Below are 23,595 nucleotides of genomic sequence, written 5' to 3'. Positions count from 1 at the left end.
TTATTTCTTATTCAAACAATTTTAAATGATAATATAAATATTATAACTGAGGAACTTGGGCAAAGTTCAGGTAGGAAAACCAAAGACAAAGACAAAGAAATGCGAATATCAAATAACTTGTAACTATTATTTAACATGCTTTTCAATTATTGCTTATTTTTAAGCACATTTTAATGTTAAAATGTTGAAGTTCTTTTATTGTAAACGAGCTTAGATCCAAATAAGTAATTTTACTTATATGGAATGCGACACTGACAGATTTGAGCGGAAATTTCTTGGTTTCCGTTCTTAAGACTATGCATTCCGGTGAAGCCAGCTTATACTTAATTGTGTTCAAACATCGCTCAAATTGATAGATATGAATTATACAATATAAACATATATATTTGAATTTGTTTAAAATGTGTGTTCAACGAAAAACAAAAGCTCAGTTTTAAAATGCTCAAAGTGTACCGATCACAACGCAAGTTAGGAGGTATTTAAAAAAGTATTAAAATTAAAATTACTCAATCTCAATAGTATTAAATTAAATGTTTCCAGCAATTAAATAAATCGCGACTAAGTACGAATTTTTATTAATTAAGCTAATTAATATTGAAATTATTTCAGTAATCAGTGAAAATAATAATTATAAAAAAAATAACAAAAAACACACCATACATAGTAGTTTACAGCTAATTTAGTGTGCGCTAGGTAAAAACAAAATGAAGTACGATACATAAATTAATAAATGTTTCAAAATGTGTAATTTAAAAATAAATAATAATTAAATAATAAAAAATGATCATGTTTTAAAATGTGAAAGTTGTAATAATAATGCTTAAACAAATAAAAGAATCTATAAAGAAAAGTTGATTATAATGTCCATAGCTCGTTATTAAAACTAAATAGAAATTTCCAAAAGAGTTGTTTGCTTTTTAGCAGGACCTACTCTACCCCAGGGCAATGAAAACGACCACATTGTTTAGTTTTTAATTGTAAAAATGCATACCATTTTATACTTTCTTTTTGTATTTAAATCATAAAAACAATTTTACGATGTATCAGATTTGTTTTGTTTTTATATAATATGTATATGGTATAACCTATTAGTTTCTTGTAATGCTCGGATTTGCTATATACGCATAACATTTCTCAGCAATAATCGTTTATATACATACAAAATTCAATAATTTAAGGTATGTATGCATCAGTTTTCAGTTGTTTTGTTTTCTATTTTGTTTGTTTGTTGGTTTTTTTTTTTTTTTTGCTATCAACGGACGTGAAGGAGGACGACGACGCAGGATTTTAAAGATGTAGAGACGGTGCAGAGAAGATGGACAAAATCAGCAAATAGGTCAAACGAATCAAAGAATCGTTTGCGATCTTGTGTATACACACTCACACACACACACTTGAAACGCTTAAATTGAATATGAATTCGGAGCGGGTCTGGTAGCTGGTCGTGCTGGTTTATTTACTTCTTCGTTGGCTGACTATCCAGTACGGGCGTAATTGTCTTGCCGCCAAAGATCTGTCCCCACCCAATTAAACTGCAAGCGGAGAAGACAGTTTTAAAAAAAATTTCATTTCCAGTGGATATTTACACTTACCGCCAATGGTTTTCCACGCGTCTGCTGAGTGCAATCTTCTCGCCCTTCTCCGTGCAAACGGGCGTTGTAAGCACAATCTTGGCCAGATCCCCCTTGGTGGCAGAGATGCGACCTCCAGTGCTGAGCGATCCAATGTTAACAAGCAAGATTTCATTGCGCTGCAGCTTCTCCACACGTGCGCCCTTCTTGTCGCCATCGGTGCGCACGCCGAGCAGTCGACGCAGCAGGTAATACGAAATTTCCAACTCGATGTAAATGTCTGGTAAATTGCCGACGGCGCCAAGCACCTGACCGACCAGTCGATCGGCACGGCATAGCGTGGGATCAATTTTGGTGCCCACACCGATCAAGCCACCGGGCACTGCATACTGCAGCTCATTTTGTTCGGCAAACAGCGACACGATGCGCGAGAAGATTGGACGGCAAGTGATGTTGCCATCGCTATCCTTGGTCACAACACCGGGACGCACCTCAATCTCCTGGCCGACCTTGAGCACACCGCTCAATATGGAGCCGCCAGCAACGCCGCCCTTGAGATCCTGCACCTCACAGCCAGGTTTGTTTACATCAAAGGATCGTATAACAATGAGACGGGGCGGCGCCTTAAAGTCACGCTGCGGCACAGGAATCTTGTTAACGATGTACTCGCAGAGAACATCAATGTTGTACTTCAGCTGGGCCGAAATTGGAATTATCGGTGCACCCTCGGCCACAGTGCCCTGCACAAACTTTGTGATCTCTTCGTATTGCTCTTTTGCCTGGCTCTCCTTGACCAAATCGATTTTATTTTGCAATATCAAAATCTGTTTCAGTTTCATGATCTCAATGGCTGCCAAATGTTCCGAGGTTTGTGGCTGTGGACAAGATTCATTACCTTTTCAAGGGAGGAAAATTAAATATTAGAAAAATTCAACATTTCGGGATTCTACAAGATATTCATTTACCAGCGATTAGGAGCAGTGCAGCGTCCATCACAGCGGCGCCGTTCAACATAGTGGCCATAAGAATGTCGTGACCGGGGCAATCAACAAAGCTCACATGACGCACCAATCTGAAGCGACCAGAGCAGGCGAGACGCGCACATGGCATGCTGTCATCCTTGCTGGAGCCGTCCGATACAAAGCTGGCCGGGCGCGGGCACTTGGGATTGTCGCACTTGTAGATTTTTGCATTGGCATATCCTAAATTAATTTGGAAAACAAGATTTCTTGGTTAGCAACATGTTAAAACCGGGTAATATTAATTGATATTATTAAAGACTAAAAACAGACATGAAATTTATTCTCATCTATTTTCCAACAACGGCACAAAATATAATAATAATATAAAAGTAATAATGAAAATCTTTTCAACTATAACTTATTATTAGTGTCTAATCAAATTCAATTATTTTTGATATTTCCTTAAATGAAATGAATGTGAATTTCAAAACGAGCTTAAAAAACAAAAAAAAAATGAAAAACATATGAAAAATAAATTAAAGAAAGATAACGGGTTTCTTTGCTTTTAATTTTAATTCCCAGATCGAATCGCCCTAATTTAATATATTAAGTTCGCAATTTAGTTTTGAAATATTTTATTTTAGATTTTGTCGTAAGCTTTAAAGTAATACATAATATAAAGGCGTGCGTATAGCCCATAAAAAACATATATATATATATATATATTAACTACGGGTAAAATAAGTGAGTACAAATTCAGGGGGCAATTCGCAAAATGCTTCAATAATATAAAAAAAAGTGATATATTTAACTTGAAAAACATTTTAAAAATAATTGATGCGTTAAATGTTTAAGCAATGCATGCACAAAATAACAATAAATAATTTAATATATGCAACTGAATAGTTTTTCATAAGGTTTTTGATGTCAATTGTTTTTCAAGTGAATCTGTCAAATAAACTTAAGCGCTAAATTCTTATATATATAGGCATATGCATATAGATATATGTGTGTATGTATTTGTATTAAGGTGTAACAATTAATTTGTTCATCATTTGCGGAAGCTGCATCTAGAAGAGCACTTTGCGGCAATTGGCGGCGCCACAGCGGCACTCGACGCGCACAGCTGTCGATAGATTCTCATAGGGCACATCCTCGTTGTCGGCGCGTATATAATCAAAGCTCAGCTCCTCGCCGGCCTTGATGTGGCGCAGTGTGAAGAATACTAAATGGGGCAGCGCCATGTTCAGGTGTTCAATCCAGCAGGGGAATACGGCCAAATTGGGATCGCACGAGTGATTGATAAAATGCGAGACATTGCCATAGTTGGCCGCATCGATGGTATATTCGCTCTCAGCTGCCGTATTGTAGTCCAGATCAAAGAGATATGTGCGTCCCTTATCGTCGTAGGCTTTGCCACGCACATTGGCCTCATCGCTGGTGATGATCTCGCCCACATATTCGCACACGAACTCCCCCTTGCGCAGGGAATGCGGTGTGCGTACACCCCAACCGCGTCCATTGCTCGTCTTGAACAGCTCCAACGGATGCTTGCGTCCGTTTTGAACCAGGCGATTTGTGCAGCTGGCATCACAACAGCAGCGACTATTGCACTCGAAGATGGCGCTGCCCTGTGGCAGGCGCAAGCGTCGCGTGGTACGCTCATAGGCATACAGCTCGCCGGCGAGCCGGGCGCAGCAGCGGCTCATGGCGCTGCATTCCTCCATGCCTGGCTGTTCCTTGCAGCTGCAGCCCAAAACTGATGCCTCCGGTCGCGGCACACCATCGGTCAATATGTTCTTCTGAATATAAACGAAACTCGAATCGATGATTTCCAGGTCGACATCGTTCTGGACGCGTATAGGCGGTGCCGGCAGCTCCACGGCGTTCATGCGCTTCTCAAACTGAGCCAGCGCCTGCAACTGCTTACGGCGTGCATAGTGACAACGCTGCAGCTGAAGGCGTCGCAGTGCTCGTTCTCCAATGCGCTGGGGCTCGCGCTGACTGCGACTGCCCGCCGCACGATACTGTGCTAACAATATCAGATCCAAATTCAGAGGCAAGGACTCATAATTCTCCACATCGTCCTTCATGCTAATGCTGCTCATATCCAGTGGAGCCGTTTCGGCCAGCTGTGCCTCCAGTTCTTTGCTGATTTGCGCTATGTGAACCGCGTAAAAAAGCGTCTGGCGCTCCACGAAATCCTCCAGCTGCATACAGTCGGCCAAATTAATGAAATCTTCCCAGGTGTTCTTGCTGCTGTCATAGCCCAGCCATTTGACATAGAACACGGGCGCGTAGTGCAGCACCTCAACACGTTCAATACGCTCCACAATATACTCTCCCTTTGGCTTCTTAATGAGCTGACCGCTGTTATCCTTGGCGCGCTTCAAAGCGGGCGATGGCTCCACATCTTGAGAGCCGCTTCTGGAACTACGTCGTCGCTTTAGCAGATTTGGGGGCGTGGCAGCAGCTGCAGCTGGGTTGCGATGTGCGGCAATGGACGGCGGCGGTGCAGCATCCTGTTCGTCACAGCCCAAAACGCTGCCATAGCCGCTGCTGTGACTGGGACTCAACGAGCTTTGGCTGAAGCTGCGCGTAGTCCGTGTATATTGCGCAAATAAATGGTTATGGGACAGCTCCAGTCGGTTACTTCCGGTGCGTTGTCGCCGGCGATTGAGCAGCTGGCGCTGCTTGCGATCGTATGCATTGCGGTGCTGCTTGGAGTGCAAAAGTTTTTGGATTTTCTTTTCGCTTAAGCGTTCTGCAAATGACATTTTGGTTTGGTTTTTTTTTTGTTTTTATTTAACGCGCGTCGTTAGGCAAACGAAAAACGAAAAAGAAGAAAAAAATGGACTGAATTAATTAAATTGCTGGATTATCGAAATCAAAGAAATTAAATTTTTGCAAAGCTCTAAGAAACTAATCTTACGCAAACAAGAGAAACAAGTCGTGATACCAAGAAGTATATAGAGAAAAAAACTATTATATTTTCTTCATTTTTACGAATAGCGACAGTTAATGATCAACTCCAAACTACTAATGCGACGACACAGTGCGTGTGTTGTATTTGTTGGGGGACTAATCCAGCAATTTAAGTCATTATTTTAATTATGTTTCAATCATTTACAGAACGCTCAGAACATTAATCCAAAACAATACGAAACTTAAGACTACGCGTTGTGTACAGCGCAATAAAATAATATTTAAAAATGATATGGAGAAAACAAACAAAACTTAGAATATAGAATTTGAATTCTTTCGTGACAAGTTCCGAGTTACACATTCAAAATTCCGAACATGTAACATAGAGCTTACAAATTTAATATATGGTATTTAAATATTTTAAACAATGTGTATATTAATAGATTAAATTGAAAATCATTTAACAGCAGATATTATTATATTTATTGTAAGAAAAACGATTTGTATAACGAATTTAAAATGCCGGAACTATAATTGTTTCTTTTACATAAATTCTTTGGAAAACAATTAAATGCAAAAATGAGCAAAATTCACGTAAGTCACTTTCTCAATTTTCTTCGCGGAAATGAAAACTGGAACAGGCCTTTTTAGTGCGCGTTGTGCCGTCGTCAGCATTTTGTTAGGTTTGTTTATTAGTAATTTATGTGATACAGCAAGGAAAATTGAAGTTTTATTGATTATAAAACAGAATAATCTTTGCCTAAAGCAACAAGCCTAAGCTTATAAACTAAGTATGACAATGACAATGAGTAGACTGAAATGACACTCTACAGCGAAACTATATTCGAATATTAGAAATATTCTATTTGTAAGCTTCGCTTTCTTTTTTATCATTATTTATTTAATTAATCCAATATTGAGTCTCATTCCAGCCTTATTGCAGCAGTTCAAAAGTCACTCACCGAGCTTAATTGTAATGTTTCGTTCCAATTCATTTTTAAAGCGGACAGTCTGCACGCCGGAGATGGCTTTGACAACCGTGGATTTGCCGTGCGCTACATGGCCGATTGTGCCAATGTTGATGGTAGCTTGGCGCGAGATCACCTCAGGCGACAGGGGCGTCAAATTGCTGATTTCCTGCAAGGAAAATATACAAATAATAAATGTTAAAGCTAAGTTAGTAAGTTCGTAAAAACACGCCCAAAAACCCCCTAAGACTAACACAAGTGTACACACAACACGCACACACACAGAAACATACATACGCATTTATGTGGCATGAGTGTGCGTACAAAAAGCCGTACATTTTGAGGTTAGAATCGACTGTGTATTGCATCAGATATTGTAGCAACAGTTGAGCCGCATTTATTAATTGCATTCTAGTTCGCTGATATTTCCAAACATATTGAAAACATATGCCAAATAGCGCGTACAGCGGAAAAGCCCGACATTGCTGGCCAAACATAGCAGCTAACGCCACGTGCTGCATTCTTTTGAGGTCGCTTCGCACGGCCAACGAGTAACAACAGAAATTGTTGTAAATACGTTGTTATTCATGGCAATCTTTGTTAAATGCATTTTAATTCATTTTAAAAACAATGAGTTCACTATTTCATATAGAAATGGCCGCTTTGTGACAACGCTCCCCGTTGCTTCAGGATGCAGCGTCTAAACAGACGGCGAAGACGCGTACATTGCCATCGTTTCGGAGGTGGTATTTTCGGCTCATATTCTTGCACACTCACCAAATTGCTAAGGTCCTGCTTTTGCAAATTTGTGTTCACATTGACTTGAGCTTCAGCCGTGGCCATGTTTTTAATATTTTTAAAAACGCTTTTTATATAAAATTAAAAAATGAATTGGCCAGCTCGTTTACACCTCGACATTAAATATTGTCCGCGCGTGTTGTAAAGGACCGAAAATGCCTTGTAATCTATTGAGTGTTGTTAATCGGCAGAAGCTAACCAAATTCTTTTGGTGCCGGAACCAGTTCCAATTTCTTCAAGTAAATATTTTATTCATTTAAGTCGTTGTGGATGACATTGAAATCCTAACTTTGACTGAAATTAACCCAACATTTCAAGCAAAGCAACAGCAACTAATTAAAATAACATATGCTTCCATAGGTCGATAATCGCTTGCTAAACAATCAAGATGCAACCCTGATGGACTGTATATTTGCGATTGCAATATTCGGCCACACTCAGAGCAGAATTCGCAAACGCAGTGAACGGCGCACATAAAGTGTCTATTAATTCGGCTTCTGCTCAACTGTACTAGATAAACTAATTGCCATTTGCAATAACATCATTAAGCTAACCTTTTATCTTAAACGCCGCTCCATTTAAAACAACTATACCAGCATCATGTCGAGCGTGCCAAAGAGACAGAAGTTGGATGCTGTCGGAGATGGAAATACATCTGCCGGTCCCAACGAGGAGGAGTCGGAGGCGCTGGAACAAATCGATGCCTGTCAAAACGAGATTGACGCGTTAAACGAGAAAGCCAGCGAGGAGATACTGAAAGTAGAGCAGAAATATAACAAACTACGTAAACCGTGCTACGAAAAACGGAGCGAGCTCGTCAAACGGATCCCCAACTTCTGGGTGACTTCTGTGAGTATATATGCACATACGTAGAAAACCGGGGGCATCTTTATCTGTGGGCATGATTTGCATGTTTAACATGTGTAACTTTGAAATATCTTAGTAAAGACGTTTTTCAAGTGGCGGAAATGCTTGCCCAGCATTGTTAAATCAAAAAAACATTAATTGATTTTGTGTCTCTACTACATGTCCATGAAAAATTTCTCTATTCGAGGAACTTTTTCGTTTGTTCTTTTTCATCTTAGTCTTCTATGCATGCCGCCGCCACCGGTCGCACCGCTCTTTTTTTGTCTGTGTATGTGTGTGCGCTCGTGTGCATGTGAGGGCCAATGTATCGATAAATGCTGCAGGCGCAAAGCTTTCGCACTATATAATAAAATTAATCGGCCTTTTTAAAATGTATTTTAACACGTTAATTTTTTGGATTTACTAAAAGTGTTTAAGTGATTATAAATATACATGTTTAAATTTTGTACACGACGCTGTCGTGCATCGCTATCAATTGCACAATTGCGGATATATCACTCAGATTGTTTAGTTTTTACTCCCGGTTGCCTTCGATTATGTGGTAAAGCGCTAATTTGAGTTACATTTTTTAGTTCATCAACCACCCGCAAGTATCAGGCATTCTGGACGAAGAAGAGGAAGAGTGTCTGCATGCGCTAAACAAACTGGAGGTTGAGGAATTCGAAGACATAAAATCTGGATACCGCATAAATTTCCACTTCGATGAAAATCCATATTTTGAAAACAAGATTCTCACCAAAGAGTTTCATTTGAATTCAGCGGGTAAGTGCTCTTTAAAATATAACTGGTTTTTCTATATCTTAGTAATATATTAAAATCATTTAGCTGCCTCCGAGAATGGTGATTGGCCCGCGTCAACTAGCACGCCCATTCAATGGAAGGAGGGGAAGAATTTACTTAAACAGTTGCTAACAAAACCTTACGGCAACAAGAAGAAAAGGAATTCCGATTATAAGACATTCTTTGATTGGTTTTCGGACAATGCTGACCCCGTCAACGACGAGATAGCTGAACTGATAAAGGATGATCTTTGGCCAAATCCACTGCAGTATTATCTCGTACCTGATATTGAGGTGGAACCCGAAGAAGAAGATGAAAACGATGACAACGAAGAGGAGACATTTGAGGATGATGATGGAGAAGATGAGGGCGATGAAGACCTCGACGATGAAGGTTAGCTTAACCTGGAATTATATTTTAGGAGTCGTCTATCATGTTTTTTTTTATATTGCAGATGACAAGTAAAACCTTCAATCAATATGTGCGCAATTTGAATATTTTAACTGATTTCCAAATGTGCTAACCACTTATAACTATTATTTTCCGTATGGTTATGTCGGGACGGGATTATAAAGACGCTTACATTATTTCAAATGTTGCGTGACAATTGCAAAAACACATTTTTAGGCAGTTACACCGTTATGTTATAAGTAAAATCAATATGTATTTCCGAAAAACCCATCTACAAAACATCAGTTTTTTAAAATACGAATAAAGACGTGAATCTGAAAATCGATAGCATTATTGTAGTTGAGTATTCCAGCGATATATTTGGCCATCGCAATATTTCATGCCGCCCTGGTAAGTGAATTGGCGCAGTGGCAGCTCTAGCAAGGCTTAGTCAAATCAACCCTGTACGGCGCAGCTGCGATTTTTAGGTGAAAAATTCTGTGCATGTAATAATGGCCTCCGTTAACAAATTAGCACTTTTGGTAGGTTTTTAACAATATATATGAAATTAACTTTGTTTTAGATTTGCTAAAGCGGTGAAATATGAAATGTTTGTGTTTAATGCTAGCAATGATATCAAAACAAAACAATTATCTAACGCGAATTTGTTGGTTATGTAATTTGCAATTTTAACCAATAAACACAGTTTGATTGCGATTTAAAGAGTTTATGTGTAATATTGATATACATTCCATTCTTGCAGAGCCGCACCCTCAGCTCCGCTGCTTCGCAGCAGGTGGTCAAACCACCAATCCAGTTGTTCGGACTGGAGGGCCGTTATGCCACTGCTTTGTATTCGGCTGCCACGAAAATGAACCAGTTGGACAAGGTGGAAAAGGATTTGATCGCTCTGCAATCTACCATTAAAGGCGACAAGAAGCTGCACGAACAAGTGACCAGCCCCATCATCAATAAGAAAGTCATGGCTACTGCACTGCAAGAGGCTTCTACCAAGCTGAGCTTTGCACCAGCCACATCCAATTTGTTGGGTCTTTTGGCTAACAATGGACGCTTGAAGAAGCTGGATACGGTTATCAATGCCTTCAGGACCATAATGGCTGCCCACCGCGGCGAGGTTGTCTGCGAAGTGGTCTCTGCCAAGCCGCTGGATGCTGGCCAAAACAAGCAATTGGAGGGCGCTCTCAAGGTAAATACTCTAAATTGTAAATGGTTGTCAAATTTAACAGTTTTTGTGTTTGCTTTTTGTTTTTCAGTCCTTCCTGCAGCCCAACCAGTCGCTGAAAATAACATCTCGCGTAGATCCCAGCATTATAGGTGGACTAATTGTCTCCATTGGCGACAAGTATGTCGACATGAGCATTGCCACCAAAGTGAAACTATACACAGATGTCATTCAAACCGCTGCCTAAGTTTAAGGATTTACTGTTGATTTTGCGCGGCGTGTAAAAGCGAATAAAACTCTTGGGGATAGCTTCAAACTTTTCCAGCTATTATAAGACATTTCAATTTAATAATTGTTTCAAGTGCAATCAAACTATTAGTAATATGTACAAGACAAATGGTTAAGAGCTTGTCACTTTGGCGATTCCGGCTTCAAGATACTATTTTTACTCGATTTTTGCCTTTTGGGAGTAATTGACTGTTCAGACTGTCCATCAGTTGGCCTCCGCTGGTCATAGCCTTGCACGCTGTCACCAACTTTGACCCCAAAACTAACCGTTTTATCCCGGCATCCGAAATTGGAATACAGGTCAGCTATTTTCTGCTGCAGGCCCATACACCAGTCGTCTTGGCGGGCAATCATGTTTTCCAGTTCGTAAATGCGCTGTTGCTGCTGTTTGATTATTGCGCTCAACTCCTGACGCATCTTGCTCTCACATTCAGCACTGCAGGGCGATTGATCTGGGAGTATCAATGGTTCTGGACAACCGGGTAGTTCGGCCGGTGCGAACTTTGTCTTTGAACATTGCTCGCATTTGCATGGACACTTATCGGTGGGATGATTCTGACTTCGGCCCAGCAGTAAGACATCCGTGCAGTTGCGTAAAGTGCCAATGTCCCCACATTCCTCATTGCTTTTTTCCAGCTTCTGCAGTTCTTCCTCATTGTGCATGGGTGTGCGCAGTACAGTTACTTGGGTCTCATCGATGTCAGGAAACCTCGCACCGCCATCCTTATAGGATGATTCCCGTACATAGATTTCTTCATCCAATGCATCATCCTTCTTGACTTGATCTTCTCCGTTTTCAGCATCGATGCTCTTGCCGCAATACGGTGGAAGCGTGGCGCCCGGCAGGAGTAGCACATGTAGCGACGGACGACTCGGACTAGGAGATGCGGCCAGCGTCCCATGAACCTCCTTCCCGTACTTCTCCTTAATAAGTGCTGCCTGCTTCTGAGTACGTTCCACAAATTGTGGTATGTGCTCAATGCAGACACAGCAGCATTTCAGTATACTTTCCACGGATGTTCCGAAGGCGGCCATGCTCTGCTGCCAGATGCGAGCCTCCTTGATATTTTTGGGATAATGGCATACGCGATCAATGACATCCTCAGCGGTTTCGATGCCGCAGACGACACAGCGACGGCTCATTGGAACGGTTTAATTTTTACTTAAAATTCGTCAAATATATTGAATTTTTTTGGCTTGTTTTTTTTGAAATTTTATGGTAACTGTGATTTCGTCTAGACATTCGTGTTGGGGACACTTTCAAACAGTGCGATTTACGCCCTCACTCACTTTGTCTTGTAGCTGGACATTGTTGGTAGAATTCGCCGTGTTGGGTTCGGGCCGGTTCGAAGGAGCGGCATCCTGCTGTTCTTTGTAGCGATGCCCGCACTCATTCGAGGCGTTGCAGGAGCTTTCCTGCCCTGGAGCTCATTTAGTTTAGCCTGAATGCACTGCTGCAGTTGCCGCTGTTGGGTCAATAGGCGTTCGAGCTCATCCAAGCGTATTTCTTGCTCATTGCTAGTCCCAGATGCTTGTGCATTATGTTGGACCACCTGCTGAGCTATTTTTGCTGAAAGAGATTTGTTTTCTCCACGCTCAAAACATGGATCTTTCTCGGGCTGAGCTATGCCCAAAAGTAACACTCCCGTGGAGTTCTCATCGGAAAGTCCATTTTCCTCATTTGTTGGTTGGGCTAGCGCTCGACAGACTGTATAATTGGGCTCATCAATGTCTGGGAAGACAGCTCTTTCTCGTGTCAAGTCCGACTCCAGCACACAAATTTCCGAGCTATGCGATGGTTGTGCTCTAAAACTCGTTTTATTACAGTACGTGGGCAACATGGAGCCACCCATGATTAGCACACTGACCGGCGGTGATCGTGGCATGTCCGTCGTGGCCTTCCGGTTATGTTGAAACTTGTACGGCTGCAAGTTATGGTTCGGGATTGTTGAGCTCATCGGAGCTGTTTCGGCTTTGCGATTATCCCGCGGAGAAGTGTTGTTAATACAATTCTGTGGGCAACAAATACATTCATCTTCCTGTGCTGCTGGCACTTGATTAAATTTCTGGGATGGACATTGCATCGTCTGATCGCGCACTCTAGAAGTCAGACAGCATTGGCATTGTTGGTTTTGTTGTACCCTTTGCCGCTGTTGCTGTTTCTGTTGTTGTTGATGTAGTTGTTGTTGTATATGTTGTTGCAGTGCCCCCAGATTGTTGCATACGTTAATGGGACACCCGCTTGAACTGAATCTTGAGGAATCGAACGATTGCACCGCTGGAAAACTTTTGCGAACCTGTGGCGATTCAGTCCTGATTGGGCAAAACATTTGCTGACGGTTTAGCATTGGCTTTTTGGCTGTCAAGACTCGTGGACAACTAGATCCACATGTGCATGAAGGTGCTACTGCACTGCTACTCGTGGCAATCGGATGTTTCCAAACAGCTCTTTTGGTCTCAAAAGCTTGTTTTCCCGCATTTCTTGAGTCGATAGTCTCACAAGAGGATCCACACAGGCACTGATTGGCCTGTCGAGAGGTATATGTCTCATTGCCAGAAGTTCGTCTGATAGCCCGCGGACTGTCTAGCGTGTCCTCATCACTCGGATTTGTGGCCGCCACGTTGTTTACTTTGCTTGGGAGCCCCGGATGGCAGTTGAAGATGGCAGTATCAATATAGTTGGAGCGGTAATTCGTTTTTGGATTGTTCAACAATTGTGCTGATTCACCTATGCATAAGCTCCCTTTTTTCGTTTGCAGCTCGTTCGTCTGCATTGCTTTTACAGACTGAGTGCAGCTATGTGGAGCTTTCTTGCCCTGCTCCCCAAAGTAAAGAACGGCGTCCGCCTTGTTGAAAGTGACGCCGCGCCGCTGCTCAATCAGATCGTCGACCTTGGTTTCCTTCTGCTTTTGAATTTGCTGCACCTGTGATCGATTGATGTGCTTATTACAAACGCAACAGTGGTGGAGCAATGTCTCGACAGGGACAAAACAAGCTAGCATATTTTGCCAATCGACAGCTTCCTCCATATTGTGCGGATGGGTAAACCCAGATGTTGGCGTTTGCCCACAAACTATACAACGACGTTCCATTACAATGGACAGAAGACAAAATTTGTGAGGGCGCCAAAATGTTTAATTTTGATTTTATACTCGAGGACCACTTGATTAACAAACACAGGTATTCGAATAGGACAGGCGCATAATTATTAAGGACTTTAGCCTATAAAAGAAAACAAAGTTTTTTATTACATATATGTATTCATATAGAAAATGTATGTATCTTCACGCAGAAAATATATTTTTAAGCAGATTAATTTGTAAATATATTAATACAATAATTTCTGTAACCGGCGGCTACTTTACAACAAAGAATTCAAACAGAACTCATGGCCGCAACTGCCTGCCAAGCCGAGTGCTCGCGACTTTAACTATCGATTAAAAACTATCGATAACCAAATAAGTGCAGCATCAGCGATAATATTGAAGAACAAAAAAATTCGTCATCGTTCCGTTCGGGTTTGTAGTGTTTTGGTCGTTCGTGTGTACGGTTTGGTTGTTTAATTTTAAATACTCGCGGCGCACAGGCAACGAACTCAAGATCCATTGCGTCGATCCAATTTTAGTTTATTTGCTTTTGATGACTGAGTGATAAAAAGGCATTATGAGTTTAGCAGCCGTAGATATGGCCACAAATAACACCAACTGGCAGACAGAGGATCGTGGCGATATGGAAAAATATTTGGCCATGTTAGTTCTGGGGCTTGGTAGCCTTTTTTCTGGAATGTTGCCTGCCATTATATCAGCACGTAATCGACTGCGATTTCCACTAATAACCTCGCTGCTGCTATGCTACGGTGCAGGCATTTTGCTAGCGACAGCATTGGTGCATATTTTGCCAGAGGTAAGCCTGAAGGGCTCGTAGCTAATTGCAATTTGATAACCCTTTAACACCAACAGGTGCGCGAGCAAATGAACTCAAAGTTTGCAGAAGTTGCCATGTGTGGCGGCTTTTTCATAATTTATTTCATTGACGAGTTCATACACTACTTTTTTGGCGAGGCCATTCAGCATACGCATGCACCCACCTCTGCAGCAGGTAGCTCGAACCCAAACCATGCATATGGTGCAATTGATGAGCGCTCACCTTTAATAGGCGCAGATTCAATGTCGACTGCGACGCACCATCATCACAACGAAAAGTAAATCGAGTGTATATTGTTGTTCAATTGCCTAAATGTATTGATTGAACATTTGCCTTGCAGCGGTCACGATCAAATTAATCACCATCACAATTATGCCCCCGTTTCCGGCTGTGACGATGCCAGCGTGGAGGATGCAAATGCCCGTATTTGCCATACCAGCCATACGGAACCCTGTGCGCAGTCCATGACTGGCACATTGGGGCTTTTTGTGGCGCTCTCTTTACATTCAGCCATTGAGGGTTTGGCTATCGGTGTACAAAACTCGGCCAGCAAGGTTTGCGCGCAAGCCTTGACATCATTAAGTTTATGCTGCCAGATTATCATATTGAATTAGCTTGCCGCATAGACTAAATATTTATTCAGATAAGAGAATCAGTTGTAAATATTCGTACTTTGTCTGCTTTCTGTTCTAGGTGCTCTTTCTACTCGGCGCTGTTGCGTGTCACAAATTTGTGATGGGCTTCTGTCTGGGTCTGGAGTTATGCTCATATCCACGCGCGAACTTTCGTTCGCACTTCATTGGCATTTTAGTGTTTGCCCTGGGTGCCGTGTGCGGCATTGGTGTGGGCATGCTTATCGTTGATATTCCCGCCGCCTGGTCCAAAACTACGCTGCCCATAATACAGGCACTGGCCGGCGGTACTCTCTTCTATGTGACTGTCTGTGAAGTGATACCGCGCGAGAAGGCGCGCTGGCATACTAATTCGACTCGTCGCTGGGCGGGATTCGCGCAATTCGCAACAGTCACTGCTGGTTTTGCGACTATGTGCATCATTAACTTTTATCTCGCTGGTACGTCATGCCTAAGTCAGTTGGAGCTAATCAGTTTGTAGCTTTTACGCATTCACTATTTCCATTTCAGATGACTGAGAATCTCCATGGGCGATGCCCTGTTTTCAACACGTATCTATAGCACAAATGTTCTAAATGTAATTGTTGTCTTTTTTTAATGAATTATTAAGTGTCTTAGACCAGAAATGATTTTTTTTTTTACAAAAAAGTGCGATTTTTATAATATAATCGGTTTTAACATTCTTGTGAGTCTGTGATTATTGCTTAGCTGCAAAATAAAATAAACACCAATACATACATTTTCTTTATATCTACATTTATATTTTGTTGCTTTCTCCAAAGAATCTATATTTTGTTAGACTTACATGTAGTGGTAATCAAAATAACGTTTTCATGTTTTCTGATTCGTATTACTAAGTTCATATCAATCATAAAACATCTTCATCCTAAGCGATTTAATGTAATTGCGTACACATTTACTTTGCTTTTATAATTTTGTTTTAAACCAATTAAAACAACATCTTTGTAACTACATATTTATATATGTAATATTTTCAATATATATATATATATATGTATATAGACAAATTCTATATATATATATAAGTATGTGTATAAATATATATATGTGTACATACTAAAGTTGAATTGTTGGTGGTATAACGCAGCAGAAATAGTAAAACCCCCGCAAAGTGCGTATAATTTGATTTCTTGGTCTGATCTAGAATGCGACATACGAAAATCGGGATAGTTAAGCTTTTGTTTCTATATATGCGTTACATATGTATAATATACTATATTTATTTGTTTATAAGTATAAGTTGCGTGAATCCGGTGCAAATTCCCAACTAAATGTCAAAGAAACAGTTTTTAATTTACAATCGAAACCGAAAATCGATTTGCCGTAGATATTCATTGATTATACATTATATATATATATACATATATAATCGTGCATAAGCTACAATTCCCATGCTGATTTAACATTCAACTGTCATACTGTAGCACTGGCAACCGAAAACAAACTTAAAACATAAATAAATCTAGTAATTAGAGTTGCTCTTTCGCCTCAGCACTAACCCCATTCTCATCCTCATTGTCATCATCTTCGTCGACCCATTCATTCATGAGACTCTTTAATTTCTCCTGCGTTCCTGTTAGCGCCTGAGGCTTTCCATCAACGTCAACTGCATCGCTGGTGCTTGGTTTCTCCTCGGTTGCATCGGATACCGCTGTCGTCGTCGTCGTCGGCGAGCCTTCTGCTTTTTCCTCGTTATTATTTGCTGATAATTCCTCTGTAGCCACAACAGCTTTAGTCGCGTCAAGTTGCAACGCCTCTGATCCATCTACCTCTGGTAGCTGAGTTGGCGGCACCTCTTTTACATCTTCTGGCTGTTCTCTAGCCACCGTATCGGCATCAGGCGCATCCGCTTCAGCAATTAATTCATCGATCAACACTTTGCGAATATTCTCCGTTTCTAAATTGACATCATCAATTCCAGTGGGAGGGCCAGCTTCAGCAATGCTTTCTGGCGCGATCTCATTATTGGTGTTTTCGACTGCTTCAGCTTCGACTGATGTTGGCGCATCCTCCTTGATGAATTCCTCCTCAGGATCATCTTCTTTTTTAACCACAACAAATTCATCTTTAACAGACATCTGTTGCAATCCATCCACATCCATTTTTACTGCTGCTTCCGGCTCAGCTTGAATTATTTCAGCCGTGCTGGATGTGGCGGCTGCTGCATCTTTAGTAGCGACCTCTGTATCGTTGCCTTCCTTATGCAAACTCTCTAGCGCCAAGTCAATATCATCTTCTGGTTCAGGTTGATCTTCGGCGGCTTCTGCTACAGCGTCTGCTGCTGTTTGTTTCTCAGTTACAGGTTCTGACTGTACAATAGCTGCTAGTTCTGTGGTCGCGGGCTTGTCATCCATATCATCCTCATCCTCGTTCTCATCCTCGGTCCAATCACCCGTCAGCTCTTTAAGCTTCTCGCTAATGTCATCACGACGCTTTTCCACCTTTGGCTGTAATACAAATTTTTCGAATTAAAATTGATATGCATTGTGTGACAATTGCGTTACTTACTTCTTTGCTGTTCTGCTCTGTTTCCAGGTCGTGCTTTGATATTAAATTCTCGGCCCATTCAAGATTATCGATGGACTCCTTGCTCTCATCAGCCGTTTCGCTCTTTTTGCTGCTGCTCTCTACAGAACCGGTAGCGCCCAGTTCGCTATAAATTTGACTGTCATCGTATTCCTCCTCTTCGGTACCCGCTGAGGATTTGGCATCGCCTTCCTGCTTATCATCGACATCGGGCTCACTGAGCACCATGACAACACCGCCGCTGGGTGCGCCAGCTTGTTGCTGATTCAGCTGTGACAATATCTCCTTGCGTTGTTCCTCGGTGAGCTCCACCTCATTGCCGTCGGCACCGACAAATTTGACTTCCTGCTCCTGAGTCTGCGACTGCAGCAGTTGCTCCGAATCTGCATCTGCTTCCGTTTCGGCCTCTTCTTGCTCATCTCGGGACTGTTGCTGTACCATGGCACTGTTCGCCGGCAAGCTGATGTCGGATAAAATGCGTACCTTTTCCTCCTGTATTGGTTCCTCTTCAGGCTCCTCCTCCTCCTCTTCCTGGTCTTCATCGTCCAACTGTTCGTCTTCATCCTGTGAGCCGAGATATTCTTCATCGGTTTCATCAATGATGCCATCCTCAAGCGCCTGTGCCTTATGATAGCTCTTCATATGTCTGTACAGCTGCAGCTCCTGGGCAAACACCTTATTACAATAAATGCACTGCTGCTTGTTCTCATCCGTGTGCGCCTCGTTTATGTGCTGCTCCAGCTCGCTCTTGGTCAAGTACGTTTGGTTGCACATGGCGCATTCCGCAAAGTTGTAGAGCAACGATTTGATCTGATGCTCTGTGTACATGTGGAAGTGTAGCTCCCGATTGTTGCCGGAACGCCAACCACAATGCTCGCATAGCGCCGGATCAATTGTCTCCTTGTGGGTGTTGATCAAATGGCGACGGAAACCACGATATGATGGAATGCTAATTGGCCGACCATTAACGCCGCAACGCAGACACAGCCAAGGACCTGCGGAATAGGAACAGAATGAAGACAAGATATTTAGTGAAAAAATTGAATATGATGAGACATTTTATTGATCAATATAGATCGGCTCTTCCAAGATAACTATTTATATATCCATTTAATATCATCTTTTTGTTGACCGTATATCATAATTTAAAGGTATTTAACCTGGTTAAACGGTGCGGCAGATTCACCCTAAAATTACAAGAACTTGGACTACTATAATACTGATACTAATCGTTGTACAATAGCTGGCTATATTTCTTTAGGTGACTAAAATGTTTTCTTGTTAATTATTTAGTTGTTATTTTAGATCAAAAGACTTTCGCTTATCGGAGACTTTCGTATTTATGTATGCAAAAATTTGTTGTATACTTTTTTTTCTGCATCATTTTAAAGAGTGTGCGTTAATACCTCATGTCTGTAGCACTTACCTGTGGTGTTCTCAGCGCCGAGTGCAATTAGCGCATGCATTGTCTTGCTATCAATGCGTCGCTTTTGCGCGGCCGCTGCCGCAGTTGCTGTCGTAGAAGCCGCTGCTGCTGATGCCTGTGTTGCCTCTGCTGTTGGTGGCTGAGCCGTTGTCACTTTCTGTGCGGACTTTTGCTGCTGTGTGGTTATCATGGGTTTGTCTGGCTTGAATGAAACATGCAGCTTCTTGTGTGGCGAAGTGGCACTGGCTGGAGAACCTGCTGCTGCTGCGGCTGGTGCCGGTGAGGCACGTTTGACAGCGTTCGCTGCTTTATCGACCGGACTATTGGGCATTATTTTCAGTTTGATATTCTTGTGTCCCTTCACAATATGTGGATATTGTCGCAACACCTCGGCTATGATTTTAGTATGATTCAGCTTCGTGTTGGACGAATCCTTGACGATAATCGTGGGTGTTTGGCTCGGCGAATCCTGCTTGAGTATGATGGTTGTTGTGCCATGTTCCATTTGTGTCTGTGTGCCGGATTGTTGAACCTGTTGCTGGGTTTGCTGTTGTTGCTTCGATGTTGATGGCTGTGGCGGCATATCATCATCATCATCGTCACCGGTGTGCACGTCATCGTACAGCATCATGTTGTCATATTCGGGATCGCCATGGTCACCATATTCGGCGGCGATTTGTTTGCGCATGCGCTGCTGTTCTGCAAACTCCTTGACCTCCTCCAAACTTGGTTTCTTTGACGGTGGCGATAAAAGGCTGGTCTGTGCCGGCCTCTTGTTATTGTTGTAACCTTTGCGGAGCTGCTCAAATGGCGAGGTGGGCTCCTGTTTGACAAATGTAGTCGTCGACGCTGACTCCATATACTGTGTGCGATTGCTTATGCCGCCGGTGCGCAGTATTGTGGGTGTATTCACGCCACGTGTTGGTTGCGCATTCGTACGCACTGTGTTGCTGTTGCCTGGTATGGCACCAATACGATTTTGTGGTGTTGATACACGTTGCTGTGCCGCCATGGCATTGCCGCTGGGTACCATCGGGCGACGTCGTATACCCTTCGGACTGGGTGGCTGTCAATAGTGGAGATCTGGTAGTTTAGTTATGAATTAGATTTCTAGATTTGCAACTCTTACCCTTTGCTGGCGATTCACATTCTCCATGGTGCGACGATGGGCCTCAAGTAGCTTCAGCAAAACGGTCATGTTCATCTCTTTGGCGGTGCGCAACAGTTTGCCATACATTTTAAGCTCAAACTCCAGTGTGCCCGTGTACATAAAATTGACAATGGGCACCACAACATCCGCTTGAAATTCTGCCGGCATTATGAGTGCGTCGTCAATTATTTCGCAAGTCTGCTCCAGTACATTGAAATAATCGGTGCAAGCGCTTAAGACCAGGCGATGTACCTTCAGTTGTGAATTGTCCCGAAACTGTAGCGTTAAATCGCAATAGTCCGTTTTATTGAAGAAATTCTGGAGCTTCTGCAGAAAGAAGACGCCCCAGTTGTCAACTTTCACGGACTTCACTTCACCCATATTGTTAGTTCTCTTTCAAATAAAATGCTGTATTTTTGAAACGCGGCCTCCCCGTCGCGATGTCGTCGTCGTCTTCGGTTGTCGTTGTTTGGCTTTTCTAGCGTGAGGCTGGCGCAACTGTACTCCGTTGGGAGCAGGAAATTTCAATTTAGGACACGATTGCAACACAGCGTTGTTAAATGGAATATGAAAAACATAAAAAACCATATACTAAATCAAGTGAATTAATATTATTGTTTAGTTCTTGCACAACTAAAACGCGCTCTACTGGCGTCGATTGATTTTCAACAAACATTAACTGCCCGTGGCGCGGCAATGCAGCTCCGATATGTTTGTGTATGTATGTGTGCGAATGCTAGAGATGGGTGTATGTCGGTTAGCACGAAAACTTAAGCTACAAAAAAATCGCAGTTGACATTTTCCATTTAACGACTTCGAATTAAAAAAAATAACAAATTATATACTTTGCATAAGTCAACTTAGTCAATAGAATTTCTTTTTTTTAATTCTTTATGTATATATGTTTCGTGTGTTTTGCTCCCGCATGTCACGCTCTCAACTCTAGTATGTATGCCACATATATATGCTTCTGATGTGTATGTGAAATGCAATGCACAATGCGCCTTGCTTGCACACATTCAAGACTAACTGCTTTAATTACCTATACAATGGCTTTTATTCTTGAATGCGGTGATATCTTTCTATTTAACAAATTGGCGCTAGATTCTGTTGATTTTTCACACACGAAACGTTTATTTGCACACACAATCGTTATCGCTAGGCTCTACAATATCGTCATTATGCAATTGTACTTTGGAATGTATGATCAAAATTTGCACAAATATATTTTAGTTTTTATTTTCATTATTTCGTATTAAACATACATTGATTTTTGTTGCACACTGTTTTTGCGGACAAATTTGTAATTTTCTCCGTGAAACAGAAAAAGATGGCGTCAGAGTGACCTTATTGAAAATCCGCACTTCTCACCACCGCCACACTTTCGATAATTTCCTAAGAATCGATAGCAAATTATTGTTTAACCAAGAATATAATATTCGGTGAGAAGTTTTTTGTTTACCTACTATTTTAAACGTAATAAAATAATTCTGGCAGTCTGTCATTGCCCACCCACAATGAAGTAGATATTGAAAGTAAATTACTCTCTACTTTAAAAAACTATCAAGGCGCCAAAACGCAGCATGTGCTCTATTAACGAAATCGATAACAACGGCTGCTATCAAGGTAGCAAAAACAAACTTGTGTGTATTTATATATAAAAACTTATTTAATTTATTTCAATTGAACCTGAGTAAAATGAGTGCGCGACATAGAGGCAAATCCAAGCGTGGGGCGGGCGCAAGCTCCTATCGGAACGTTAAATCAAATCACAACTGCGAACGCAATTTCGCCCAACAGGCCAACGAACTTGCCAATTGTAGTGCCACCGATAGCGACAGTTCCGAATCCGAATCGTCAGGTGACAACTTGGAGGGCCTCGGTCAGCCACCAGATTTTTGCAGTAGCCATGTGGGACCTGAATCACTGTGATCCGAAAAAGTGTTCTGGCAGGAAGCTGGCACGTCTTGGACTTATTTCTAATTTGCGTTTGGGTCAAAAGTTTCCAGGACTCGTGCTCTCACCGATTGGTCAGTTGTGTGTTAGTCCACAGGATCGCGAAATCGTCAATGCTTCTGGGGTGGCTGTCATAGATTGTTCCTGGGCCAAGCTGGATGAGACACCGTTTAATAGAATGCGCAGTCCCCATCCCCGCCTGTTGCCATTCCTGGTCGCGGCAAATCCGATCAACTATGGAAAACCCTGCAAGTTAAGCTGTGTGGAGGCAATTGCAGCAACTCTCCATATATGTGGCTTTACTGAAGAGGCACGTTGGTTTATGGGCAAATTCTCCTGGGGTCATGCGTTTTTGGAGCTAAACGAGAAACTGCTCAATGCGTATGCGGCGTGCAAAAGCAGCGATGAGATTCTAAAGGTGCAAAACGAATATCTGGAGACGGAGCAAAAGGAGCGCGATAAGCCAAGGGATCTGAAGGAGTTCTATCCCACAAGTAGTAGTAGCAGCAGCGAGAGTGCAGATGAAAATGAACAGCAAAACTAAAATAATTAAGTTTTTACAAGAGGCCAAGAAGATGATTTATTTGTTTATGCAAATTCCCTATGGTTGACTTTCATTATATATTACAAGCCAGTTGTGCAAAGCAACTCTCGAATTAAAGCCTAGGAAGCAGCAAAAATGTCCAATTCAAATAAGAGCTGCTTGATTTATGCCGGGTTTTATTAATGCATCTACTGCGCATTACGCACGTATTCCGGATCAACATTGATAAAGTTTGTCATATTAAAGTACATTGCGCTATTCTTCACCAAAAACTTGAGAAAGTCATGCAGATGGGCTAAAAGCGTTTGCATAGCCGGTTGATCAAGCGCCGAATAGCTCAGCATTGAACCAAGTCGCACAAACAGGCGCAACAAATGAAAGGAGCCATACAGTTCGGACAGGGGCGTATCTGGATGCTTTTGCATTATGTCTGCATATTGGGTGCGCTCGAATTTGTACAGTAGCTGCGAGCCAAGCATCACATTGAAGTACTCGATGATGCCGTCGAGCACATCGTTTATGGCCACCTCTTTGCTGGCACTGGTCGACTTCACCGACTTTTTGTGCGCCAAATACTGGTCAGCTATCTGCTGCACTGTCACCTTGGCAGGCAGTTCCAATAGTTTGTGTTCACGCACTACCGCATACCAGTCGTCGGTAAGATAATGCTTGAGTTCATCGGGT

The 23,595-nt window shown here is 42.0% G+C and overlaps 9 protein-coding genes across 10 annotated transcripts; 4 read left to right on the top strand and 5 right to left on the bottom strand.

The window, feature by feature from the left end:
• Positions 1–1,085: 1,085 nt before the first annotated feature.
• Positions 1,086–7,287, bottom strand: LOC115766257 (eukaryotic translation initiation factor 2 subunit 3). 2 transcript variants are annotated; one of them, XM_030710117.1, is made up of 5 exons: positions 7,204–7,269; positions 6,421–6,595; positions 2,537–2,773; positions 1,593–2,466; positions 1,086–1,532 (listed from the first exon to the last, which is right to left on the bottom strand). In XM_030710117.1, the coding sequence occupies exons 1-5, from the start codon at positions 7,267–7,269 to the stop codon at positions 1,457–1,459; spliced, it is 1,428 nt and encodes a 475-aa protein (XP_030565977.1). In that variant the 3' UTR covers positions 1,086–1,456. The 2 variants fall into 2 exon arrangements, with proteins under 2 accessions (XP_030565977.1, XP_030565976.1); XM_030710116.1 differs by lacking the exons at positions 1,086–1,532; positions 1,593–2,466; positions 2,537–2,773 and adding an exon at positions 3,293–5,297 and having other exon boundaries at positions 7,204–7,287.
• Positions 7,288–7,677: 390 nt separating this feature from the next.
• Positions 7,678–9,603, top strand: LOC115766260 (protein SET). The gene is made up of 4 exons (XM_030710119.1): positions 7,678–8,073; positions 8,664–8,853; positions 8,917–9,264; positions 9,326–9,603. The coding sequence occupies exons 1-4, from the start codon at positions 7,825–7,827 to the stop codon at positions 9,334–9,336; spliced, it is 798 nt and encodes a 265-aa protein (XP_030565979.1). The 5' UTR covers positions 7,678–7,824; the 3' UTR covers positions 9,337–9,603.
• Positions 9,604–9,703: 100 nt separating this feature from the next.
• On the top strand, positions 9,704–10,778 carry LOC115766261 (ATP synthase subunit O, mitochondrial). The gene is made up of 3 exons (XM_030710120.1): positions 9,704–9,803; positions 10,025–10,468; positions 10,536–10,778. The coding sequence occupies exons 1-3, from the start codon at positions 9,774–9,776 to the stop codon at positions 10,689–10,691; spliced, it is 630 nt and encodes a 209-aa protein (XP_030565980.1). The 5' UTR covers positions 9,704–9,773; the 3' UTR covers positions 10,692–10,778.
• Positions 10,779–10,855: 77 nt separating this feature from the next.
• On the bottom strand, positions 10,856–11,875 carry LOC115766245. The gene has a single exon (XM_030710108.1). The coding sequence runs from the start codon at positions 11,873–11,875 to the stop codon at positions 10,856–10,858; it is 1,020 nt and encodes a 339-aa protein (XP_030565968.1).
• Positions 11,876–12,012: 137 nt separating this feature from the next.
• On the bottom strand, positions 12,013–13,900 carry LOC115766258. The gene has a single exon (XM_030710118.1). It carries the CDS (start codon positions 13,822–13,824, stop codon positions 12,019–12,021), a length of 1,806 nt encoding a protein of 601 aa, XP_030565978.1. The 5' UTR covers positions 13,825–13,900; the 3' UTR covers positions 12,013–12,018.
• A 369-nt stretch (positions 13,901–14,269) lies between these two features.
• Positions 14,270–16,270, top strand: LOC115766242 (zinc transporter ZIP1-like). Its single transcript, XM_030710105.1, has 5 exons — positions 14,270–14,635; positions 14,692–14,933; positions 14,997–15,210; positions 15,350–15,728; positions 15,799–16,270. Exons 1-5 carry the CDS (start codon positions 14,396–14,398, stop codon positions 15,804–15,806), a joined length of 1,083 nt encoding a protein of 360 aa, XP_030565965.1. The 5' UTR covers positions 14,270–14,395; the 3' UTR covers positions 15,807–16,270.
• Positions 16,271–16,326: 56 nt separating this feature from the next.
• On the bottom strand, positions 16,327–20,792 carry LOC115766244 (centrosome-associated zinc finger protein CP190-like). Its single transcript, XM_030710107.1, has 4 exons — positions 20,391–20,792; positions 19,262–20,327; positions 17,818–18,830; positions 16,327–17,756 (listed from the first exon to the last, which is right to left on the bottom strand). Exons 1-4 carry the CDS (start codon positions 20,790–20,792, stop codon positions 16,779–16,781), a joined length of 3,459 nt encoding a protein of 1,152 aa, XP_030565967.1. The 3' UTR covers positions 16,327–16,778.
• A 1,289-nt stretch (positions 20,793–22,081) lies between these two features.
• Positions 22,082–23,073, top strand: LOC115766241 (ribosome biogenesis protein TSR3 homolog). Its single transcript, XM_030710104.1, is given in 2 exon segments — positions 22,082–22,307; positions 22,309–23,073. Coding segments are annotated over 2 exon segments (801 nt in total). The 5' UTR covers positions 22,082–22,109; the 3' UTR covers positions 22,912–23,073.
• Positions 23,074–23,082: 9 nt separating this feature from the next.
• On the bottom strand, positions 23,083–23,591 carry LOC115766240 (nuA4 complex subunit EAF3 homolog; the record flags this gene model as incomplete). The annotated part of the gene is made up of 1 exon (XM_030710102.1): positions 23,083–23,591. A coding segment is annotated over one exon (492 nt), but the record flags the coding sequence as incomplete, so codon positions are not given.
• Between the last annotated feature and the right edge of the window lie 4 nt (positions 23,592–23,595).

This window comes from Drosophila novamexicana, unplaced genomic scaffold (genome assembly GCF_003285875.2).
Source record: "Drosophila novamexicana strain 15010-1031.04,08,12 unplaced genomic scaffold, DnovRS2.1 tig00001079-arrow-arrow-pilon, whole genome shotgun sequence".
In the NCBI taxonomy this organism is placed as follows: Eukaryota; Metazoa; Arthropoda; class Insecta; order Diptera; family Drosophilidae; genus Drosophila; species Drosophila novamexicana.
This window is presented reverse-complemented; position numbering and strand designations above follow the sequence as displayed.

Bases quoted from the DNA above. Each gene is read 5' to 3' on its own strand.
- LOC115766261 (XM_030710120.1), top strand. From the start codon at position 9,774: ATGGCCTCCGTTAACAAATTAGCACTTTTG. The intron at 9,804-10,024 runs GTAGGTTTTTAA...CCATTCTTGCAG, and splicing joins TTAACAAATTAGCACTTTTG to AGCCGCACCCTCAGCTCCGC. The intron at 10,469-10,535 runs GTAAATACTCTA...TTTGTTTTTCAG, and splicing joins AATTGGAGGGCGCTCTCAAG to TCCTTCCTGCAGCCCAACCA.
- LOC115766245 (XM_030710108.1), bottom strand. From the start codon at position 11,875: ATGAGCCGTCGCTGTGTCGTCTGCGGCATCGAAACCGCTGAGGATGTC.
- LOC115766244 (XM_030710107.1), bottom strand. From the start codon at position 20,792: ATGGGTGAAGTGAAGTCCGTGAAAGTTGACAACTGGGGCGTCTTCTTT. The intron at 18,831-19,261 runs GTAAGTGCTACA...CCTATTCCGCAG, and splicing joins CGGCGCTGAGAACACCACAG to GTCCTTGGCTGTGTCTGCGT. The intron at 17,757-17,817 runs GTAAGTAACGCA...TTTGTATTACAG, and splicing joins CAGAGCAGAACAGCAAAGAA to CCAAAGGTGGAAAAGCGTCG.
- LOC115766260 (XM_030710119.1), top strand. From the start codon at position 7,825: ATGTCGAGCGTGCCAAAGAGACAGAAGTTGGATGCTGTCGGAGATGGA. The intron at 8,074-8,663 runs GTGAGTATATAT...TACATTTTTTAG, and splicing joins CCAACTTCTGGGTGACTTCT to TTCATCAACCACCCGCAAGT. The intron at 8,854-8,916 runs GTAAGTGCTCTT...AAAATCATTTAG, and splicing joins GTTTCATTTGAATTCAGCGG to CTGCCTCCGAGAATGGTGAT.
- LOC115766257 (XM_030710116.1), bottom strand. From the start codon at position 7,269: ATGGCCACGGCTGAAGCTCAAGTCAATGTGAACACAAATTTGCAAAAG. The intron at 6,596-7,203 runs GTGAGTGTGCAA...TTTTCCTTGCAG, and splicing joins AGCAGGACCTTAGCAATTTG to GAAATCAGCAATTTGACGCC. The intron at 5,298-6,420 runs GTGAGTGACTTT...TGTCATTTGCAG, and splicing joins AAACATTACAATTAAGCTCG to AACGCTTAAGCGAAAAGAAA.
- LOC115766242 (XM_030710105.1), top strand. From the start codon at position 14,396: ATGAGTTTAGCAGCCGTAGATATGGCCACAAATAACACCAACTGGCAG. The intron at 14,934-14,996 runs GTAAATCGAGTG...TTTGCCTTGCAG, and splicing joins CACCATCATCACAACGAAAA to CGGTCACGATCAAATTAATC. The intron at 15,211-15,349 runs GTTTGCGCGCAA...TTTCTGTTCTAG, and splicing joins TACAAAACTCGGCCAGCAAG to GTGCTCTTTCTACTCGGCGC.
- LOC115766258 (XM_030710118.1), bottom strand. From the start codon at position 13,824: ATGGAACGTCGTTGTATAGTTTGTGGGCAAACGCCAACATCTGGGTTT.